Source organism: Phaseolus vulgaris, chromosome 10 (genome assembly GCF_000499845.2).
Source record: "Phaseolus vulgaris cultivar G19833 chromosome 10, P. vulgaris v2.0, whole genome shotgun sequence".
In the NCBI taxonomy this organism is placed as follows: domain Eukaryota; kingdom Viridiplantae; phylum Streptophyta; class Magnoliopsida; order Fabales; family Fabaceae; genus Phaseolus; species Phaseolus vulgaris.
In genome coordinates this window covers 874,562-898,933 of record NC_023750.2, presented here as the reverse complement: position 1 = coordinate 898,933, position 24,372 = coordinate 874,562, and the positions used below count along the sequence as shown (strand labels likewise).

Below are 24,372 nucleotides of genomic sequence, written 5' to 3'. Positions count from 1 at the left end.
TAAAGAAGACGAAAAATATAGAGGCACAATGTTGAAAGTTAATGAAAGTTATTGTATTGTTTTATTATTTTTAAGATTACGTTAACCACTTGTCACATTATAAATAGAATGTAGTAATCACTTAGAACACAAGAATACATTTGGAATTAATACATTTACTTTTGTAAGATGTCCCAATACAATGATTATGATTAATAACTTGTCTTGCAATATATTTCTTCAATCTTTAACTTTTTTTAATCATCACTTTCCTTTTAATTCCCTTGAATTCCATATTTACAGTAGATAGTTGGTGTTTTTACCCTAACAACAACAAAAAAATTATTCTTACTTCTCTTTAAAGAAAATAATTTAACAATGTTGTAGTTAGCTATATAGTTATTATATATTCACCTGAAAGTTTATGTTTGATATAATTAATGTGATAATAGTCACTGCTTATAAACCCATATTTATACACCACTTTAGAAGTTATATTTCAATACATTTTAACTTAATTAATAATATGTTAAAAATTGAATATTACAATCCATTTTTCATCTATCACACATGTATTTTATTTTTTTACTCAAGAAGTCAGGCCTTTCTCAAGTGTTTATTAAAGTTTCAGTTTAACATGAAAAAATAAGTTAATTCAATAACCTCATCATCAGTGAAGTATGAAGCTTATAATTATATGAAGGTATTTCTTCCTGCACTCCTACATTTTTTTTCCTGCACCCCTACATCCTTTACAATACCAGAATTATCCTGATAATTTTTTATGATTCTGGAATAAAAATTCCATAAGAAAAATATGTTTTTGAAATAGGGATTTTATAAGTAAAATGTGTTTTTGGAATAGAAAATTCAGAAGGTAAAATCCATTCCAAAATAGTTTTTTAGAACACATTTTTTTAATTTTCAGAATAGTAAATCTAAAATTCAAAAAATGTGTTCCAAGAAGTATGTTCAGGAAATATTCTAAAAGAATAATTTGGAAGTCATTTTTTAAAAGGGTAAAATAGTCTTTTCCAAAAATGATGTGGTGAAGGAATTCATTTGTTGGGGGTGTAAGGAGAAACACCATGAATACTCTGCAGATTTAAGCCCATTGATTTGAGACATCATTATTAATAGCTCTGAAACGAATATAGTGGCAAAGAGCAAAAACAAAACCAATTCCAAAATTTAAGAATGTTGGAAACCAAATGAACCACAACCATGCCCAACTCACTCACTCATGATTATTACAATAAACCGTAACACAACCCATAAAAATGAACCCATGTTCCTCTTCTAACATAGTAACACACTATTAATTAATAATAATATTAATAATAATGGCTCTTCCAATTGACACCATCTCTGACAAGGAAAGTGGAAAAAAATTACAGAGGAGAAGGAGCAGGTGCTGCCACAAGGTCCTCTGAAACGTCAGAAACAGGTCCAGGTGCAGCTCCAGAGCTCACGAGCTCAACCATGGCACGACGAGGATTTGTCTTCTGCCTCTCGCAAAGTTCTGGCAAAAATACCCCTGCATAACATCAAACCATGCTTAGTTAATATATATTTATACAAATAAATAAATAAATTTAATATAATTTAGTTTTGGTGTGCAAATTTATGTTTTCATATAGAAGAGTTTATTGAATATAGTTTTGTCATAAACAATTTTTAACACGGTTAACCGATAATAAAGTTATTGTTGATGTGACCTAGAAGAAACTTATTGTTATGAAAGTCAAATCTTAATTGAAAATAGCAATATTTTGCGACAGGAACAAGCCAGGGTTTTTATTTTATTTTAAATGTTTCTTTGTTTTATGAGAAAAATATACCTTGATGAGATTTGAAGTTAAAATGTTCTAGGCTTGTAGGGTATTTGGTATGCTAAGGTTTTGATGGTGAATGGTGAAAGCAAAGGACAAAAGCAGAATAATAGGAATGAGAATTGCCCTATGTTTACGAAAAGATAACCACCATAATTTTTTTTTTCTCTTTGTTGAGGTGCCGTTATTGTATTAGTTAAGAAAACACAATCACAACCACACGCAGAGAAAGTCTTTCAGAAGAGACATCACTGTTCTTGTTAGTTAAACTTACACATAGAAAAAGTTCTACCAAGGAAAAGTTATTCACACGGTTTGTTACCTAATGGTGACCATGACTATATAATGGGTCTATTATGCACCCAAGTTAAAAAGTCCGAGATAGTATTTCTAGATCAATCACCAATGTCAATTTTAAATGTCGTTGGTCACGGTTTTGACTTTAAAAGATATTTTTATGAGTTAAGGGAAAGAATTGTATTTAAACTGTCATTAACATCGATTCTTAAACGATGCAAAACTATATATAATATCTCATATACAGGAATCGGTGATTGATCTAACAATAAGTCGAAATATTGATGATTATGTTAATTAGAATAATAATTGCTTGACATCCACAATTTTCTTAAGAAAAAGTATGTTGTAATGATGGTGGTAATTATCAGAGTGAGGAATGAAGAATTCTTACCCTCTCCAGCAGCCAAGTTGAAGAAAAGGTCAACAATGTTGAAGCACTTTTGGTAACATTGTGAAGAGCAGAGTTTGGCAGTGAATTGAGGCTCAAAGAAGGCATCAGATGAAATACCAACAGAGTTTCTATCAACCCCACATGCCTCCACACACTGGTCTGTCTCTATGTACTCTGCCATCCTTTCCACCACCACTTCCGATGTCCGGCACTGGTACTCCACGCCGCCGTCCGCCGCCTTCTCCGTCTCCAACAAACACCTCTTCCCTGATGAAGCCACCGAAAATGCACACACTTCCTTTGGAAGATCCTCACATACTATCTCACCTGCCAATTCATAAATTTCAGCCATGTTAGAAAAAACACTTGCAAAAACAAAAACATAACACATGTTTTATCAGGTCAACAACCTTGTTCTAGTATACAATTCTCTTTCTTTATACTTATTTTGAAAAATGTTTTAGAATAACAACTAATATAAAGTCTTATCTTACTATGAATCACATTTAATGAGGAGACTTAAGATTAAGAAAAAATAACAAGGCATGAAAAGTATATATCATGATGTGTTGATGAACTCACCTAGAGAAGCATGGATGAAGAGGGAAGAAAGTAGAAGGAACAAAGGCAATTTGTTAGAGAAAGACATGGTTGGAAGTGGTGGGTGTAGTTTTGGCAAATTCTGAGGTTGTTTTTCTTGTGAGAAAAATGGGTTATTGTGTGTGAAAAAAAATGAAGGAATGGGCACAATGATTTTGGAAAGGAACTAAAGGGGTATATATAGTGTTAAAACTACGCGTCCCTAGTGGACTTAAGGACACGTTTGGAAGGTTCACATGTTACTAAGTCTCACATCATTCTCCATTTTATTTCCTTTTTCATTGAATAATCAAAGAAATATTTGTTTAAGAAAATTGGTTCCGTTTTCTTGAGCTTAAACGTTGAGTAGTTTCCTTTTCCCCTTTTCATGATTGATACAAGTGCGTTATTATTGACGACTACCAAAGACGTGTTTGGATGTCTGAATTTTGAAAACTTTGAAGTTTTCAAAGACTTAAGGCATAGAAGTCAAGCCCCATTTGTTTATTTTCCAATTCATTTGCCATAAACTTGTTCACTTCGATGTATCGAGGCATCTTTGCTTCCAAAACATCTTGGAGAAGAAAGCAAACAAATTTGTCGTTAATGGGGTAACGTGTACCAATAAAAAATTTCAATTTGCTTGGAAAGTTAAAATGGGAATATAAAATCATCAATTTTAACCCATAAGTAAGTGAAAATGAAAATCATCATAATTAAGTTAAATATATATATATTTTTGTCTTGTTTAATGTGAAATTGTTTATTTATCTTAGTACAAATTTTATATCTTTTGAGTATTTATAATAAAAAAATTATTTAAATGAATTTTAAAAAAACAATTTTTTAATATTAATTTGAAAATTTCTGTCACCTAAATTGATAATGACATTTTTTTAATAATTTTCTTACTATCCATTCATTCATGATATATAAAGTTTAAATAAAAGACTAAAGTCAAATTAGCATATGTAGAAAAAAAAAACATATTTAACATATTAATTAGTGTTTGGAATTTGAGATAGATAGCGATCTTCAACAAATAAAGTCCATGCCCTGTTTTTTTCTTCATGGAGAGAAGAAAAGTGAAACTATTTTTCATGAATGATTATGCACGTAGTCATAACTCAAAAGCTACTCTATCGGTGAAAAGAAAATACAATTAATGTTCCAAATTAATTGATATGACCCAAATTATGTTCTCACCTACACGTGTCATGTCATTTTAGTTGGGAGAATCATTTTTTTAATGCTTAATTAGGAGAATCTATTTCTAGGGGAAATAATCAAGTTTCCTCAACCAATCATGAATGAAAAGTGAAAGTGGTACAAAACTTAAATAGTGCCAAAGTTTTAACTGTCCCATACATGTACTAATATATCATCACGAAGGGTCCATACGAATCCACAAACTATTGTCTTTAGACTGTATGTTATGTTTTTCTTTATTTTTCTCTCTCCAACTAAAGCAATTTCACAATTTTCATATTAAAGATCCAATGAGTAAAAATAATATATAAGCTAATTGTGTCTAATGTGATAGTGGAGTAATTATCTCTTCGAGGTACACTAGGACAATACCTAAGTCTAATAATTTAAGGAAGAATAGTATGAATTGTTCTTGTTTTGTCACTAGTAACATTTCTCTTAGAATAATCAACATGTAATATTTCTAACCCTGTATAAAATATTGTACTCTTATTTATATCTTATATAATATATCCAAAGTAAGAAAAAGTGAAGAGAATTTTAATATTTTTTTTTAAAGTGTGGAGTCTTTTTCTATGATGTTTCATCTTCTTCAATCTCTAAGTCAAATATGTGGTAGTTGAATGGTTCTCCATTATATCATCCCTCTTAAGAAAAATATGTCCTCAAATCTGATCGATGCTTCATGATAACAACTTTTATGTACTTGTAAGGAGTTAAGAGAGTACTTGCTACTGATTGTTAATGCTATAATAATAACAACGTACCTTTGTTTTATCTGTTGTGCATATTTATACAATTATAATGGACTCTATTATTGATGGGTTCTAATTAATGTGTATAATCATAAATATGGTATTACCTAAGTTATCGCATATCTCAGTTTTGCAAGTGGAGTTGGAGGACTTAGAGCAAAGTCATACTAAGTGAGTTATTCTCAAGAAGAGCTGGCTGCAGAGAAAAAGTTGGTTCTAGAGGAGTTAATTAACTACCAATCCTTTCTCATGGACGTTAACAAGGAAGATTTCAACCAAACTATCTGACAAGTGACTTTCTTCTACAGCACCTCGATCGAAGATGCTCGATATGACATCACCAAAGATGTGATTGACAATAAGATAGTGTCGTGGATGAGGCTGACAAGGAGAAGGAAGAGGAAGAGGAGGCGTCTGGGCTTTGATCTTTTGGTTGTCCTTTTCTTTTATTTTCCCTGGACTCAAGTTATGGGTCCCGCCTTTTGAATATATAATACAAGGATTTTACCTTTAACTTTGTCCAAGTTTTTATTCACTTTCTAGTAAAAATTGAGTATTGTCGTGGTCAACTGAACATCGTAATTGAGTATTTATCTTTGTTAATGTCGATTGCACGGTAACGAATTTGAAATTATTGTTCTTTCAAAGTTTGCTAAGAATTTGTTAAAAGTTTACATTTGATGAAAACTTGAATTCCACTTTGTGAATGTACATTGATTACATAGTGTAGTACCAGTTGTGGTAGCTGAGAAATAGAGAAAGAGTTCAAATTGTGAAGTGTTTATGTTGTTGAATTGAAGAAGCTATTTCAATTTCAATTTTTGGTGCTCTTTGAAAAATTCTAAGTGGTTTTAGTGCAAATTTCATATCTCTTTAATCATTTTTGAATTCGTAAGTGGCAGTGTAGTTCATTGGATTCAAATTGGAGAGTGGAATCCAATTTTGTGAAATTTGGTGGATTAAAAGTATAATTGGCATTAGTTTTTTGAACTACTTTGGTGCATGTTTGTATTTTAACTGCAGTGAGTCTTGGTGCACTAGACTTGGATGTGTAGCAGTGAGTCTTGGTGCACTAGACTTGGATGTGTAGCATAATTGTTGTGAGCTGAGTATTGCAAAAGAGGGTTACGAACCCTAACTCCATGTCTGCGGAAGTTGAAGGAGAATCAGAAGGGACAAAGTTGTAGTTGACGCACAACTTCCCTTCTTTTTGCAGGTGGTTCCCATTTTGATGAAGAACGTTGGGGAAGGTTGTAAGACGTTCCAAAAGTCTCGATCACTAACTATGAGCTTTTTTCGCAGGTTTTCTTCCTTCTCCAGCGGTCACTCCAATTTTATCAGTCAAGCCCATGGAGCGGTGCCACTAAACTAGGTTTTGAAGATGGGACAACTTTGGTTTTCTCCATCTATAAATATCGTCTCCCTTTACTCCGAAAATGACATCTCACTCACGCCTCACCTCTTCCTCTCTTTCTCTTCACTCCTTTATTCTTTTCTTTTACTTAATATTTTTTTTTTTTTTAGATTTTTGGGTTCTTACTCTAGATGAGTTTACTTGCTAGTTTTGATCCTTAGAATTTTTCGAGAAGTTTTTGTTGTATCCTAAGAGACTTGCACAATACATTGCAGATAAGTCTTTATGAACAGTGATCACCACGTCTCAGGAAATCAACATTGTAAATGTTTGAAAGCTTTATTTACTACAAGAACTTTATGAAATTGACATTGGTTTCTAGTTTGGTGCCTGGTGCAAAATTCTAGAGCAGTGAATGAGGCAAATTCGGTAAACACGTGAATTCACTCACCTAAGATGTGTTTGGATTAAGGAAGAGATTTGAGAGAGTGGATGTGTGCAGATGTGAGAGGATGTCTGAGGATATGTGAGGTTATTTGGATTGAAGGATGTTAGAGTGAATTTGTGAGGATGATTTATTGAAATTTGTGAGTGATGTGATGGTTTGGGAAGAATTATAATTTTTTTTAAAGGTGTAAAATGTAAATTTACAAATTTACCATTATATTTTAAAATATTTGAATAATGAAGTATGAGGTATTTTCTTTTAGATTTTAGTTTCAATTAAAAAATAAACTGATAATATTCATAATTGTAATAATTTTTAGATGGAAAATAATGAATATATGTAAAAATTGAAAATTGTTACATAGAAATAAATTATTGAAATATTCATAATTTTAAAAAATAAATTTAAAATAATTTTGCATTAAATTTAAATAATAGTAATAATTTTATAATAATTTATGAAAATAATAATAATTATTGTATACATTTTTTTATTTTATATAAGGTTTTTTATTATAATTTTATTTTATTATTATGTAATGTTTAATAATTTTATTTATATTCTTTTAACATTTTTGAAAAATATTTTATTTTTATTATATAATATTATATTATATAATGGAATATAGTGTGTATATATAATAAGATTAATAATAATAATTATTATTATTAATATTATGAATTAAAGTTATTTATTATTAATTAAGATTAATTATTATTAATTAAGAATGAATATGAAAATTGATTCCACCCGGAAAACCGATTCTTGTTTCACAATAACTTTCTTGGAAATCAACAATTACACACAACAAAACCGATTCTCCCTTCGTTATAACCGTTATGAAAAACGATTCTCTCTTCTTTGTAAGAATTATGAAAATCGATTCTCCCTTCATTGATATGCTTAAAGATCAATTTTGTTTAAAGACAAAGCAAATTTATTTCACTTACTTGGAGTGTTTTTTTATGCTTTCTTCTTCCTCTTCCTCAACCTCATAACCTTCAACAAATGTAAGAACTTCTCACATGCACACACCTAAAGAAATAAGGGTATTACAGTAACTTTGGATGAGTGTACATATATACACTCTTTCATAATCCTCGCTTATGAGAAAAAAAAAGAAAAAAAAAACTAACTCATTCATGGTTCAGAAACTCTCCTTCACATCACTTCATCCAAACATCTAAGTCAAGTAAATCCTAAACCACCTAACGAAACCAAGACGGCCAGAAAGAACAGTGCGAAAATTCAATAGTAAGTGCTGGAATTTGGAATTCGGTGGGCTCATGTTATTTTAATGCACTGTTTCATTTGTGAGTTCATGAGAATAGCGTTCTAAGTTGTGAAAATTGGTAAATTGAGGTGAATGGTGGGGCTGCAAATGGTGTGGTGAATTGATTGTGAAAATTGGAAGAGACCTTCAACACGTGAAATATAAGAGAAAACGTCACAGTGCTGGGAATTAATGTGGAGCAACAGATATTTTTTTTTGAGACAAAACCGTGTTGCAGTATTACTTGGGCTGCACAATTCTAATTGAAGAATTTTGGTGCAGTAATTTTGAAGGTGCAAAAAGCAGAATGGCAGCTTTTAATTTGGGCCAAACAGATTGGGCTAGAAAAAAAATTGGTTCTTATGCACCATTAAGAAAAAGTTAATCATTCTTTATTTTTTTAATTCTTTCTTTTTGTAATCCAATTCTAATATCAATCTTTAGGTGCTTCCATAAAACAATCTAGCATATTTGCTCATAAACAAAATAAACAAAACGTAGAATCCAAGAAACAATCATCTTGTTACACCTTCACCAAGTCTGATACATCTAATCATTTTTCTCAGGTTTAGACATAGTCACGTCCACGAATTCAAGCTTATTTTTTACGCTTATAACAGTCTCCATAGATCGATTCTAAGAATGATAATTACTACCATAAAAAACAAGCAAGATCGGAATATTAGTTGTACTCTCGCTAGGAAAACTCTAAACTAAAGGAGTTTGAATGTCTTATACCATGGAAAAGAAAATAGAAAAAAGAAAGGAAAGAATCAAGAACGAATTTTAAGAGATGGCACAATAAAGCTTTCCCTAGAAGAAAACATCATTTGCTATTGATACCATGATAGAAACAACGAAGGCAAGAGAAGAAAGAAGAAAGAAAAAAAAAGACAAAACATATTATTGATTAGTACAAAAGCATTGCAAGACAATATATATGAAAGTCAAGAAAAAAATTGTATATTCCAAAAGAAGACGTTGATCATCTAACAATGAGTTCACTCTGATCGCTTAGCCCAAAGTAGACCATTTAACACTGTGTAGGCATTGATCGTCTAACCATGTTTAGACCGTCTAACATTAAGTAGAAGTTGACTGTCTAACCTTATGTAAATCGTCTAACCCTATGCAAAACTTCCAACACTAAGTAAACGTTGATCGTTTAACACACAAACCGTCTAATACAACTCTAGATGCATATCGTCTAACCTATACAGTGTAACACAAACTGTTTAACTAACACTACACAATTTTCACTTTAGGTCACGCTGACACGTCAATCGGTAAAAAAAGTGTTGTCTAAAATAGATATTAACAACGATTTTTTTTTTATTGTTGTTCACATAATAAGGTTTATTTCTCTTTGATTCAAAATATTTCACACCTAAAAAAACGTTGCTAAAATATTTTCTAAGACAATTTTTTCCTACTAGACAATATTTTTAGGTATTGTTTAATATAAAAAAAGGGTAGTATCAAAAAATAAAATTAAGAAGTTTTTGTTGGGTATGAAGTCAAGATCAATTGGGTTGGGCTGACAAGACACCATGTACACAGTTGAAGCGCAAGTGAACATTGTTCCGTGACTTCAAGTGAGAGATTGTTGGGTATGAAGTCAGGACCAATTGGGTTGGGCTGAGTAGACACCATATTTTAGTGAGTGGGCTTAATCATGGTGTCCCTTTATTATCTCTATTTATCTATATTTAAAGAGATCATTGTACTTGTAATTGGTGTGCAACATGATATAATGTAAACATAATAGTTGCCCGTGTGGATGTAGATTGCAGTTGGCGATTGAACCACGTTAAATCTTGTGTTGTTTATTTTTCTGCAGTTGATTTGTGATTGTGTGTATTGCTTCCGCGTGCATTTTTTCCATCACTTCCAACACTAAGTAAACATTGATGGTTTAACACACAAACCGTCTAATACAACACTAGATGCATATCGTCTAACCTATACAGTGTAACACAAACTGTCTAACTCACACTACACCATTTTTCACTTTAGGTCACGCTTACACCTCATAGGTAAAAAATTATTGTCTAAAATAGATATAAGCAACAATTTTTTATTGTTGTTCTCTTTGACTCAAAATATTTCACACTAAAAAAAAAAAACATTGCGAAAACGTTATCTAAAGTTAAGACAATATTTTTTCTACTTTTTGACAACATTTTTAGATATTGTTTAACATAAAAAAATAGTGTAGTGTCAACAAATAAAATTAAGAAATGTTGATTTAGTCTTGCACACTAATTAACAAAAGTTGTTGAAAAAAAATACAAACACCACATGCAACACGGAGAATATTACGTAAGCCCATAAGAAACACATAGTCCTATTATCTAAATCCGGTGGCAAAACCAGTTTTAATATATTCTAGGTGTAAATACTAGTAACCCGTTCCACCTTAATCTTCTTACATATCATAAAATTGTTAACACTTGTCAACTTCCACCTAACAAAGAAGACAATACAATGTCAATTTCAAAAAGATTTTGTCTAGAAGGAGTTTAACTTTTGGACGTAATGTATACAAATTGCAAAAAAAAAAATTAAAAAAAATATATTGTTGAATTAGATTATTGGATTAACTCACTTGACTTGAATAGTGCCAAATGTCAAAACCCCTTCCAAGATAATATATATTTTAATCTTATATAACTTAAAATAATATGCCAATACACGTATTTAAAAGTTCCATACACCAGTAGAAAATACTTTATTCTTTTTCAAACACATATTGAGTATACTATTACTCTAGTAATTAATCATAACTTCAGTTAAAACGTTTTTAAAACTAAAATTTAATAATATTTTACTTCAAGTCACTAAAAAAAGTTACTTCGTGATCCACTTTAGTAATTGAAATAGGTTAAACGTCAATTTTGATCGAAATAACGATTTATTAGAATTTGTGACCAAAATAAGGTTTGGTTTTAATAGCTAAAAAACTATAAATTAGTACAATTTGAGTTTAATCGTTACGCATAAATAAATCATTATAAATGAGTTGTTGATTTTTACTTCAATTGCTAAATTATTATAAATTAATGATTAATTTATTTCATCATTACATAACTACAAATTAACGAATAATTTATTTTAATAGTTAAATATAAATAAATGATTATAAAATTATTGACTAATTTACAAATTAATGACTAATTTGATTTCATCGTTATAAATTAACAACTAAATTTAGTGACTGAATTATAATTATTTTTATTATTGTTTTAATTATAATTATTAATATTGTAATTATTTGTTAGATAATTAATTAAAATAATTATTATTATGATAAAAATAATTATAAAAGGACACACCTCTTGTTCTACACATTTTTTTTTAAAATTTTACCCTTTTAATTTTTTTTATGTATGTATATAATTTTAAAAAACTCGTTTTTTAAATTCGAATAATTACTTATAATAATAAACTCGCACATATAAAAGCTAAATTACCTACAATAAAATCATAAAATTTATATATAAACACATAGGCATGGAACCCAAAAAAGATAATAAAGCATGAAGATACCCAAACCACTACACCACATGCATTTTTCAATCATGCCATCATCATCATTATTATTATTACTATTAATTATTATTACTATTATTATAATTATATTTATAATTATCACTATAATTATACTTATATTATAAATATAATTATAATTATTATCATTATTATTATTGATATTATTATTATTACTATAAATATTATCATTATTATTATATATCATTATTACTATTATTGTTTATTATTATTATTTTGATTAATATTAACATTAATAATATTATTATTAACAATAATAATAATAATAATAAAACTAATACTTATTATTATTATTAATTGTTATTATAATAATCATAGTAATAATCATGATAATCAATAGTTATAATATGATTAAAAAGATTTTCTATTGTAGTGGTTATAAGTTTTATATCTACACGGATCCATGAACTTCGTTCAAACAATTTTAACATTAATAATAATAATAGTAGTTTTCAGTTTGGTCGCCATAATTTTTTTTTATTTTTTTTTATTTATTTAAGTCAACTTGCAATCGAAAAACTAGGTTGTTATTTTCATTTACCTTAGCAATCGAATTTCTCATAAATTTTTATTGTTAAATTGTTTGCAACTAGATTTTTCATTATTACTACCTTTGTTGGATCCTATTTCAATCGCAAATAAATTTAAAGACTGATTTTTTAGAGACTGATTTTTTTAAGTGTAACGACCAATGTATTTTAACCTTTCATTTTATAATTTCAGATTAAGTTGCACATTAAATTTTTTTGTAATTACCTTGTGGGCAAGATTAACATACACATGCACTAAAAAAGCTATAACAAGAAATACAAATTAAATATCATTTTCTTCAAACATCATCATCAAAACAACTTGATAAAGACTTGACTTTATTCTTCAAGTCTAAATAATAAATGAAGCAAAAACTACAATGTATTGTATTGTCAATAATAGATGAAACACTTGCATTTTATATATATTTTTTTGTTTTTCATTATTTATTGTTTTACATAAAAAAACATCTCCATGTTTTACACTTTATTGTCACAAACACTTCATCAAAACTTCATCAGTGTTAGACTTTATGCTTAATATTTTGTTATGAAAAACATTTAATGAAAATTAGGAATTAGTACTTGGACTTTATTCTAATTAAAGTGATTTAAAAGATTAGAAAGTTTTTCTTACTAAATAGTGTTTTACTGATTTGGTATTTGAACACAAATCTAGGCACTTTGGAAGTTTGAACAAAGAAATTAATAAGGAAATCTTGCAAGGTTGTCGACATCCTTCTTAAAGTTTGGAAAACAGGATAAGTCTGAATTAAGAAATTATCTATCAAAAAATATATTGAAAGAGAAGTTGTCCAAATGTTACTCAAAAACATGAAATAACCAAAAGTTACAAGTAAGTCGTAAACACGAATAGTATAGGTTTCTAAAAATAAAATTACACAATTAACAACTCAAGTAAATTGTTTATATATAGGATTTATCATTTATAATTAGAGGTGGTCAAAATTTATTTTTTACTGAGAAATACTTCTTTAATGCCAAGAAAAAAAATTGACAAAATAGAAAATCGAAAATAGTATTACTAATGGGATTTTATAATTTTCTATGCATATTTATGTTTTTCCTTTAATAATTTTTTACATTTACACTTTTTTTTTTCAATTACAATTTCTTATTTTACTTTTTTATTTTTATTTTTCATATTGATTACTTGCTTATTTATTTAAATATATTAAATTTTTAATATTTCCTTATTTTTCAAGTTTTATAGTACTTCGATACTTGCATATTCTTCTTTTTAAAATCATTTTTCTAAAAAAAAATATTTGAAACTTAGTTAATTACATTCATTATCCTAGACACAGAATTAATTTTATATACAAATGCAATTGAACTGGTAATGAGATTTATGTTTTTATATTTATAAATTTAAATTTTGAAATGTATTGACTTGGTAAATATGAGTTTGGTTTATCATATTTAAATTCAAAATATTTATGACATTAAAGTAAAACAAATCCATAAAATTCTATTTGTTTTCCTTTTGGAAATTAAATCAATCCTTACAAGTTATTTACATAGCAAATAGTATAATAATATACTTCTCATTTTCTTGATTAATTATTCACAACACCGTATAAAAATAACTTGTCGTAATTAAACTAATCTCATTTGACTTCAAAAATTATATATGCTCTCGAATAAGTTGGGACGAAGAGAACGATTACTTTCCTTCTACTTTCTCTATTTTTAAAATAATTATTTTACTTTTCTCGAAATAACTTCACAACTCTCCTTTCACTCTTTTTCTCATTATCTTTGTAAACTACAAGTTCAGATAGTACCTAGGACACTCCGAAATTCAAGATCTCGATATTTGGTGAAATTAGTTTGTGATGATTACGTATATTTTTCTCGAAATGTGTAACTATTTATATGATTACCATGGACACTTTGTTATTGGATCACATTAAGATTTTAGATTATAATTAAGAGTGTATTAGCTAATGCTTAATTATATTAATCTCTTATCATACTTAATGAATTTGGTTTTGTATTGAAAAACTTCATTTTTCGTCAAGTAATATATATATATATATATATATATATATATATATATATATATATATATATATATAACAGTAATATTTTGTTCCCCTTCACTCTGAACATTTTTTGAATTATTGAAGATGGCATTCTGACTTTCGTTAGGTTGACTATTACTAATTATTCTCAAGCACGTTACCCAGTTCAATGAACAAATCTACTAAGAAATTGTTTCTGTAATGACTTGTATTACCTTAACTACCATGTCTTTATCTTTTTTTTTTTGTAAAACGTGATAAAATGAAAACATGGTGCATTACCATATCAAGCGGTAAATAAACAATGGTATTATAATTTTCCTACCCACATATAGTCAGAAACAAAGTACGTTCAAAGATCGCGATTAGGTCAAAGTTCTGAGCTATTGACGAATCGTAATTATATAATCTCTGTGTACATTTTTTTACCCTTATTTATCTGATGAAAATTCAAATGCTTTTGCTTCTATCAAACAAAAACCTTGCAAATATTCCAACCACACCAAGAACGCAAATTTTTTTGAATAGTCAAAACCAGGTCTAATCTATATATATATTGGACTCGTATTCGTTGCAGAGCATATTAAAAGACATTCATTCATTTCATTAAACTACACTAACATTATTACAAAATGAAATGTTTTGTGTTTTGTGTTCTTGCTCTTGTGCTAGCTTCTTCATTGGCTCATGCTGCGATTGTGGAACACACTTTCAATGTACGAATGAGTTTGTTTCGTTCTTCTCCTTTTCATGGGACACTCAATGTTTGCATTGTTTTACTAAGGTTTTGTGTTGTGGTTACGTAGGTGGAAGACATTTCTGTGCAACGTTTGTGTCGTCAACAAGTGATCACTGCCGTTAATGGAACCCTACCTGGACCTACAATCAACGCTCGAGAGGGTGACACTGTTGTTGTTCATGTGTTCAACAAATCACCCTACAATCTTAGTCTTCATTGGTAAAACAACTCTTCTCTCTCTCAACAATTGAATAGATAAAACCCATAGAAACACGTGTATATTATGCAAACAAAACGCGGTTTGACCTTAACAATGAATTAAACAGTAACTTGTGATATCTGTTTTATTTCGTTTCTTTTTTCCTTCTTAATGAACAGTAGAAATGTCAAAATTTTTATCTGAAAGTAACCCCCAAAAGTTGACAACCCAATTACTTATTCACCTCGAGATTAACACCAATTTGTTATTTATGTTATAACACCAAAATTCTCTTCTCACACGGTCCAAAAATAAAAAATAATAAGTATTTTTATTTTGTATAAATAGTTGAAATGCAGATATATATATTACTGAAAGATCTTTTTAATTTTTTTAAAGATTAATATATATATATATATGTATAACATTTTTTGAAAATATAAACATGTGAGAATTATGGAGATTAAAGAAAAATATATATATATATATATATATATAGAAAAGGAAATATTTAAAGCATTTACAAACACTTGGAATTGTAAGTTAACCCAAAAAAAACTCTCTCAATCATAATTTCTAAATCATTTTAATATCATATAAAAAGTAAAATCTAACTAAATTTTATAAAATTATTCAAAAAAAAGTTTATAATTAGTTGTATACAATAAAATATCAATAAAATCATAATGAATTTGTCTTCATGTAAAATTAAATTTGGAATCGTTTTACAATGTACTATGCAGGCACGGAATTCTTCAATTTTTAACTCCATGGTCAGACGGTCCTGAATTTGTAACTCAATGCCCAATACATTCCGGCAGCAGTTACACATACAGATTTAACCTAACGGGACATGAAGGGACACTTTGGTGGCATGCACACACCTCTTTTCTACGTGCTACACTCTATGGTGCCCTTTTCATTCGCCCTCGCCAAGGACACTCCTACCCATTTCCTAAAGTCTACCAAGAACTCCCTATTCTGCTTGGTACTTTTTCCTCTCATGTGTTTTTTCCCATATCTCACTGCTTCTATAGCTGCAGAACTTCAAATTACAGAGATGTTTTAAAATTATTTCAGGTGAGTGGTGGAATGCTAATGTTGTAGAGGTTGAGCACAATGCAACGGAGTCCCAAGGGGCACCACAGCAGTCAGATGCGTATACAATTAACGGTTTACCCAGCGATGTGTATAACTGCTCTCAAGATGGTAACTCCATTCTACACATTTTTTTTTTTCTTACTATGATTGAGTTTGATGAGAATTTTACCAAAATCAAACAATTTGGTTCATGATTTATTCATGATTTATTCAGGAACGTACGAGGTGAAAGTGAAGCAAGGAAAAACCTACATGCTGCGCATCATCAACGCTGCACTCAATGCGCAACACTTCTTCAAGGTAGCGAACCACACGTTAACGGTGGTAGCCATCGACGCCGCCTACACCAACCACTACGACACCGAAGTTGTGGTGGTTGCTCCGGGTCAAACCGTTGACGTGCTCCTCAGAACAAACCAACCCCGCGGTTCTTACTACATGGCTTTCACCCCTTACCATTCCGCTCCTGCTATAACAATCAACGCCAACATCACCCGAGGGCTCATCATTTACGAGAATGCCACGTCAGCAAAGCCCGTCATGCCAGACCTCCCGGCCCAGTCCGACACCCCGACAGCCCACCGCTTCTACACCAACATCACGGGCCTGGCCGGCGGGCCGCACTGGGTCCCCGTGCCACGCCACGTGGACGAGCACATGTTCGTCACTTTCGGGATTGGCTTCACGGTGTGCAACAATTTCTCGGGAGGCTGCAGTGGGTCCACGCGCCCACTCTCCGCCAACATGAACAACGAGTCCTTCGTGCTGCCACGTGGCAGAGGGGTATCGATGCTTGAAGCGTCTTACGGCGGCGACGTCGACGGCGTGTACACCAGGGATTTTCCGAATCGGCCTCCGGTTGAGTTTGACTACGTCAACCCAAACGTATCGAGTGAGACTTTCGCGTTCCAAATCGCGCCGAAATCAACGAAGGTGAAGACGTTGAAGTTCAACTCAACGGTTGAGATTGTGCTTCAGAACACCGGCATCATTACGACGGAGAACCACCCCATTCACGTTCACGGTTTTAACTTCCATGTTTTGGCTCAAGGGTTCGGGAATTACAACGCCACTAGAGACGAACCCAAGTTCAATTTTGTGAACCCTCAAATTCGTAACACCATTTCTGTGCCCGTCGGAGGTTGGTCCGTCATTAGATTCCAAGCAAATAATCCAGGTTCGTTCATTTCTTCAATCAACTAATTAACCGTTATTTCTATAAAAAAAAAAAATATTTTAGAAAGAAAAAAATTATAATGATGATAATAGTGATAATTAATAAGAATTATATTGATTTTGGTGTGTATAATTTTGAACGTAGGTGTTTGGCTTGTGCATTGCCATTTGGAGACTCATTTGCCGTGGGGGCTAGCTATGGCTTTTGAGGTTGAGAATGGACCCACTCCTTCGTTCTCGGTGCCACCACCTCCTTCTGATCTTCCCAAGTGCTGATTTTTGCTCATAAAAAAAATTATATATATATTTATTGGTCAATGTTTATAGCATTACTATTTTCTAATATGGATTTCTAATTTCATTTCCTTTATTCAGAAAAAAATAAAGTGTAATACACCATCATCAAAGTTGGGTTATTCTTTCAACAAATAACACGTTTTTTTTCTTGTTTTTCTTCATCTCTTAAATAACACGTTAACTTAACGTGAATTAAAACAACACTTATAGTGTCTATGATATTTAAAATGCACATAGTAATTATAAAAGTTCCTAAAAGTAGTGTCTATTACCCTAAAATAGCTCAATAAAATAAATAATATTTAAATAAGATTGATTATACTAACAAAAAAAAAAAAAAGAACAAATATTTATATTATACCCTTAAATTAGTATCTCAGTTTTAAGCAAATTGAAATATATATTATGAAAACAATTGCCAATAATATAAAACAACATGTTGTTGAAAAAAGCTATCGCTGTTACCAAAATATGTAATTTGGTTCAATTTGAAAAGCACGTATATTTTGACTTCCATTAAGAATACTTACTAACCAAGGTTGTGGATACGTCTACGTATACAACGCGTATACAAAATTACAACTTGATTATGTTGAGTAATAAAACATCAACAAATACGGCAAGGTAATATAGACTCAAAATAAAAAATAAAAAAATAACATAAAAAAAAAAATAGACTCAATCAACGCTAGGCACTAAAAGCTTTAAGCAATGAAATTTTTTGTTGAGGTATTTTTTCAGTTGGAGATTTTCTTTATGATTACGTACTAAGAATAAAAACACACATCAATATTGAAGTTGACTAATCTCACGCGTGAGTGAAGAGATTTTTTTTCTTCTTTAAAGTGCTTTTATACAGTAAATTCTAAGTCAAGGTTTTTTAAAGTGAGAAAAACTGTTATATCACCCTATATATTAAATTAATGAAAATAGATTTTTCTTTCCCACCGGCCTCTTGTGACATATTTTTCAATCATTTGAAAAACTAAATCCAAAACAAAAGACTCAGGTTTCTTCCAATTTTTCTACAAATGTAACTAACATTTCTGTTATAATGTTTGACTAAAAAAATATATAACAAAAATATTAACTATTGGACAACTATGCATGCAGTTGTTGTCGTATTATTATTATAATATTATACATAATGGGTAATTCTAAGTATTTAGGTATCTTTCATGATGTATGTACACATGCAATTTTTCAACTTTTGAGTGGTTGGGTAGATGGTCCTGAATCTGTAACTCAATGTCCAATACAACCTGGTGGAAGGTATTATTACGAAGTAAAGTCTAACTCAACCCTATAAAACCGGCTCGAAATGGTTGAGGTTTGCACCCACTTATATACAATGAAAGACTCTAATCTCTAGTCGATGTGGGATCTCCAACAGGTATACCTATAGATATATATAACATAGGTATATATGAGGTTTATGGTTAGAATTATATTGTTGAGTTTTGGATTGTTTTATTTTTCCCTAAATAGGATTTTTTTGATATTTATATACGGGTTGGAATACATAAAAGTATTCTTTTTATTTATTTTATTTTATATTGATAAAAAACATGTATAGAATAACATAATAGGACAAGAAGGTACCTATGGTGGTATTCCCACAATTCTTTTCTACGTGCAACTGTTTATGGGGCTCTATCATTCGCCCTCGAAGGGGAAACATATACCCTTTTCCTTCAGTTTACCAAGAAGTTTATAGTAGACAGAAAATAAATACAATTATTAGGTGAATAAAACATTGTTGGATTTTTTTTGTTTGGTTTTGATTTAGATTTTCTGCTATGATTTAGTATTTTGGTAAATTTTGAAATTGGGTAATTCAAAAAACTTATGAAAGAGATTTGTTCTAGGTTATACGTTTTTTCGGTTCTAAGTATTTAAATAGATTGGACAATTTTCCACACAGTCATTCCTTAGACGGTCCAGTGACAATCTTTATTGAATTCCACCTTATCTCTAATTCCATTAATAAACTCAAAGTAAAATCAAGTTTCACAACTTAACTCAACTTGTATCATGGGGTATTCAGAGCAATGTTGATGTTATTTGGTAAAGGTTGATGTTATTTGCAATTGTTTGATCTAGTTTGTTTCAATTTAAAAGTTGAAAATACAAATCAATTCCAGAATTTCATCACTAATTTTGTTTCCATCACAATTTAAGTCGTTAAGTCCATAGGTAATGTGTATAAATGCCTTGATTCGTGAAGTATGCGAACAATATACACGATTTTAATTCAACAATGAAAAAAAAAATATACACAAAATTTATTTTTATCAAACTCGATTTTAATGAAAAAATAAGACACCTAAAGTTATGTACTTCAGTGTATTTTACAAAAAATTTAAAGTCATAGTCATCTTCCCGTCATCTTCTTAATATATGATTTTAACTTTAATTTAAAAATTTAATCTAATCAAACTCAAATCCTAGTGTATAAACATGATTTTTTTTCTTTGCAAATTCGTGTTTAACAAGCAAGATTTACCAATATTTGATTTTTTTTTAATTATAGTTTCTTGATGAAATTGTAGTAAGAAGACTAAAAAGTGCTAGTTAATTAATTAATGTCATAGTTTGGAACATTGAGGAAAAATAGAGTAATATTGTAGAAAGTGGGTGTGGAGATAAGGGAAGAGATTAGGTGGTAGAATCTAAAGCAAGAATTGTGCTAAGATTCATGGGGTGCATGTAGTCGGTGGAGCCTGTCATGAACTTATCAACGATCAATCTGTTTGCTGTCTCCGATGGATGAAAAGCGTCCCAAAAGGCGTAGAGATTCCTGTTGGGGCACAAGTTAGAAGCAGGAGTGCAGAGTCCGATTCCGTTGTATGCTCCCTGACCACAGCATGCAACCTTTGACGTAACAAACCCTGTTCATCAAAGTAACAATAAAAAGGATCATGAATATGCTTCAATGAATACATTCTGGTTTGTTTGTTTATGTTTGTTTGTGTTTGTCAGGTGTAACTAGATTGGTTAAGATTTTGTATACGGGTTAAAATACTAAAGTATATAAGAGGTGAAAGAGAGTACCATATGCTTGAGGGTCAGTGACGAAATCCAAGTGCATGGCGAAGGCGTTTGCGGAAATGAAGACGTGGGAACCAATTTGAGCGTTGAGCTCTTGCAGGAGTTGGACAAGTTGAGGATTGAACATGTTAACGGCTCGTTGCAGCTCCGTCGCACATTCTCCGTTACGGCTGTGCATCGCCAACTCTGCCGGCACGCAACCCAATGGTCCCGTTCCCGTCACAAGAACCCGTCGTGCTCCCAACTCATACAGGTCCTGCATTTATTTCCTTCTTTTTCTTACTACACTTATTTATCAGAAAAAAAAAAACTATCATACTAATGGAAATATTTTAAGATAACCGTATTTATTTCTTTTCCATCCAACAAAAATTAATCTAAATTATTATAAATTATTTAGAGTATAATTAGTTTTTAAAATTATTATTATAAATTTTAATATAAATATATAACTTTAATTTAAGTAATAAAAAAGTATAAATGTGTAAGCTGGAATAGCTCAGTTGGTTAGAGCGTGTGGCTGTTAACCACAAGGTCGGAGGTTCAACCCCTCCTTCTAGCGTTTTCTTTTTTATTTTTATTTGTTATTTTTATTTGTTATTTTTATTTGTTATTTTTATTTGTTATTTTTATTTGTTATTTTTATTTGTTATTTTTATTTGTTATTTTTATTTGTTATTTTTATTTGTTATTTTTATTTGTTATTTTTATTTGTTATTTTTATTTGTTATTTTTATTTGTTATTTTTATTTTTTATTTTTATTTGTTATTTTTATGACAAATACCAAATCATTGTTTTCAATTTTTTTTATTTGTTATGACAAATACCAAATCATTGTTTTCATATTCTAATGTGGTGATTTGTGTATATTTTTTTATTGAACAATTTTTCAATTTTCTATTTTATTCTCTTTTCTGCTTATGCAATAAATTCGTGTGTAACTTATTTAAGAATTAAAAGATACACTAAAAATATTGTAGAGAAAATGTATTTTTTAAAATTACAGAGATAAATGTATTTTTTTACTGGCAATATTATAGAAGCTACTGTCTCCACTGCCCAAATTTAAAACCCTAGATTCGCATTAAATAGCATAAAAATATTAGATAGAGAGTGACAGCACGCATTTATATAGACTCACTACTGCTCATGCTGCATCTTCAGTGACACAATTTGTGTTGGTTTCAACTATTGAATGCTTCCTTCAACTACCAAATTAATCTCATCATTTAACATGCTTGCCTCACAAACTCTACATTTCCATCATGACCATAACATGTAGGACCTTCACTAGTGCAAAACATTCATATATAATATTTTTTTCTAACCATTCTTATCAGCAAATAATTTTTCACATTTTTCATATTGCTAAGATATTAAACGTTATACATGTACTTGTTATTGAATACTTTTTTTCAAATAGTTAGGAAAATCAGTAAAAAATATTACTGGTTGCAATTAATTTTTCATTTTCTTCCTGTATATTTTCCTAACATGATAATGCAAGGAGAGTAGATAGAAGGATGAACATACCACAAGAATCTTACGATACTCAGAAATGAGTAAGACAACGTAGTCTGGAAGAGCATATTCGCGAGATCTTGCAGAGAAAGGAACCAAAAAATAGTTGTTCACAAAATCATTGCCACCTAAGGTTATCAGAACCAATGCCTTGTCCACTAAATCTCGACTCTGTTCTTCTCCGATTAACGCACTCACCCTCTGCTGATACTGTCTGAAGTATGCCAATTGTTCTCTAATTCTGATAATGTTTATCTGCAAAATCAACATTCTTAGATACTTTTCCCTTTTTTAATGTTGCTTTAATTCACAGCTTCATGGAGAGACAAAAATAGTTAAATCTGGATACTTTAAAGTGTAACTTTGTCTTCTAGTTATTACTAAAACCGATGAAACTAAAATTGACTTACAAACTGAAATCCTGTGTCATTGAGAATTCCTACTCCAGCAGAAGCAAAGTTTGCACCAACAAGCAGTTTTTCACCATTCAGCTCTGGACTCAGATATGGTAATGTGGGTTCTGACCCAATTTTCTCACCTGAATACATGCATCACACGGTTTACATACATGTACATGCTTTCATAGAGATTATCTACTCGTTTTTTTTATCAACAAGAAAAAATAAATAAATTTGTACCAGTTAAGAGTGATTCAACCCTTATACACCTTGACAAATAACCCACAATATTTCACACTAAAACAACAGTCTTTCACAAACAGCAGATGGATAACATGCAAACCATCATGACATCAATTTGAAAAGGAAAAACAAACAGAAAGAACTTTGGAACACTAAAAGGGACACTAAACTCACTCTAATTATCATTTAGTGTCTCCTTTTTTAGTCTTTGTGTGGAATTTTTGGGAGGTTAACATTAATATTTTTAGTAGTGGAAGTAATTCAATAACAAACCTTTAACTTATTAATAAAGGTAGAATATGAAGATAAAAATATATAGAGTGACATAATTTCATCCCAAAATAAATATGAAGAAAATAAAGCAAGTGAAAAGAGGTAGAATTTATAGATATGATGAAGACTGAACTGATAAGGTCAGGCATGTTGAGGCCATTGGAGAAACGACCAGAGGCTCTGTGAGAGGCTGAGTCAATGCCATAAGGATATCCATCGGCACGTGCAGTGGTGGCTAGGTAGTTGTTATTCCCATTGTCCACAAGCGAATCACCGAACACGAAAAATGCTCGTGCCTCAGCTTCTGGAGCAACAATGCTGAAGGTGAAAACCACACATAAAAATATAGATTTAGAAGAAACAACCCTTTTGGTGTTGTGTTCCATCGGAATGTCACGAAGAAACCCAGAAACAATGGTGAATGCTATTCTAATCTCCCACTGTGATCTTGCAGCTTAACGAGAAGTTAGGTGGCTTATATAATGCTCTCGTCTTTGTTGTGACCAATTAAATGCCTTTGGCTACCACTAGTAGATAAAGAAATGGTGTAGTTATAGTGTCTGAAAAAGTTTTTTCACATATACTAAAGTCGTCACGTTATTCGAAATTTTTTAATTTTAGAACAATTTACACAAAGTCTCTCTCTAACCTGTAAACTTATCGTACACAAAGTTTTTTCTTATTTCGTATCTTAAGTTTTTTTTCTTTAATTTGTTGGTGTTAAATCGAAGTTAACTTGCAAAATATACTCCGACGAGTAGTAAGTATATGTAAAATTCTTGTATATTAAGAAATAGTTAAAAACGTATCTTACACTGTTTATCATGAACAATATGTTGTAATGAGTCGAATTTATCATATATCAGTATTAACTTACTTTTAGGGAGGTTTCTTGATTTCTGGAAACATTAACCAGCTTTGGTGGAACGTGTTACGTAAATTCTTGTAACTGTCTTAACTGTTATTTATTATATCTACTTTTTTTTTTTTTTTAAATGTATTTTCGATCGATCGATCAGTCACAGATACCGAGTGACATGGCTCGTCCGGTATTTACTGTTACAAAACTAACTATAGAATTTATTTACTGAGCTTCAATTTCTTT

General features: G+C 30.3%; 3 protein-coding genes and 1 non-coding gene across 4 annotated transcripts; 2 read left to right on the top strand and 2 right to left on the bottom strand.

Moving 5' to 3' along the window:
- Window positions 1-1,148: 1,148 nt before the first annotated feature.
- Window positions 1,149-3,262, bottom strand: LOC137818227 (uncharacterized). The gene is made up of 3 exons (XM_068621516.1): window positions 3,085-3,262; window positions 2,503-2,829; window positions 1,149-1,516 (listed from the first exon to the last, which is right to left on the bottom strand). The coding sequence occupies exons 1-3, from the start codon at window positions 3,149-3,151 to the stop codon at window positions 1,371-1,373; spliced, it is 540 nt and encodes a 179-aa protein (XP_068477617.1). The 5' UTR covers window positions 3,152-3,262; the 3' UTR covers window positions 1,149-1,370.
- Window positions 3,263-14,736: 11,474 nt separating this feature from the next.
- On the top strand, window positions 14,737-17,912 carry LOC137819367 (laccase-7). Its single transcript, XM_068623187.1, has 6 exons — window positions 14,737-14,984; window positions 15,075-15,226; window positions 15,950-16,194; window positions 16,287-16,415; window positions 16,522-17,484; window positions 17,629-17,912. The coding sequence occupies exons 1-6, from the start codon at window positions 14,901-14,903 to the stop codon at window positions 17,757-17,759; spliced, it is 1,704 nt and encodes a 567-aa protein (XP_068479288.1). The 5' UTR covers window positions 14,737-14,900; the 3' UTR covers window positions 17,760-17,912.
- Window positions 17,913-20,332: 2,420 nt separating this feature from the next.
- LOC137818226 (GDSL esterase/lipase At5g33370-like) lies at window positions 20,333-23,816 on the bottom strand. Its single transcript, XM_068621515.1, has 5 exons — window positions 23,401-23,816; window positions 22,764-22,891; window positions 22,366-22,608; window positions 20,835-21,087; window positions 20,333-20,671 (listed from the first exon to the last, which is right to left on the bottom strand). The coding sequence occupies exons 1-5, from the start codon at window positions 23,651-23,653 to the stop codon at window positions 20,439-20,441; spliced, it is 1,110 nt and encodes a 369-aa protein (XP_068477616.1). The 5' UTR covers window positions 23,654-23,816; the 3' UTR covers window positions 20,333-20,438.
- TRNAN-GUU (transfer RNA asparagine (anticodon GUU)) lies at window positions 21,320-21,393 on the top strand. Its single transcript has one exon. It is a non-coding gene; the product is annotated as a tRNA-Asn (tRNA).
- Window positions 23,817-24,372: the final 556 nt, after the last annotated feature.

Bases quoted from the DNA above. Each gene is read 5' to 3' on its own strand.
- LOC137818227 (XM_068621516.1), bottom strand. From the start codon at position 3,151: ATGTCTTTCTCTAACAAATTGCCTTTGTTCCTTCTACTTTCTTCCCTC. The intron at 2,830-3,084 runs GTGAGTTCATCA...ATGAATTGGCAG, and splicing joins CTTCATCCATGCTTCTCTAG to GTGAGATAGTATGTGAGGAT. The intron at 1,517-2,502 runs GTAAGAATTCTT...GATGTTATGCAG, and splicing joins CAACTTGGCTGCTGGAGAGG to GGGTATTTTTGCCAGAACTT.
- LOC137819367 (XM_068623187.1), top strand. From the start codon at position 14,901: ATGAAATGTTTTGTGTTTTGTGTTCTTGCTCTTGTGCTAGCTTCTTCA. The intron at 14,985-15,074 runs GTACGAATGAGT...GTGGTTACGTAG, and splicing joins TTGTGGAACACACTTTCAAT to GTGGAAGACATTTCTGTGCA. The intron at 16,195-16,286 runs GTACTTTTTCCT...AAATTATTTCAG, and splicing joins AGAACTCCCTATTCTGCTTG to GTGAGTGGTGGAATGCTAAT.
- LOC137818226 (XM_068621515.1), bottom strand. From the start codon at position 23,653: ATGGAACACAACACCAAAAGGGTTGTTTCTTCTAAATCTATATTTTTA. The intron at 22,609-22,763 runs GTAAGTCAATTT...TTGATTTTGCAG, and splicing joins ATGACACAGGATTTCAGTTT to ATAAACATTATCAGAATTAG. The intron at 21,088-22,365 runs GTATGTTCATCC...AAATAAATGCAG, and splicing joins AGTATCGTAAGATTCTTGTG to GACCTGTATGAGTTGGGAGC.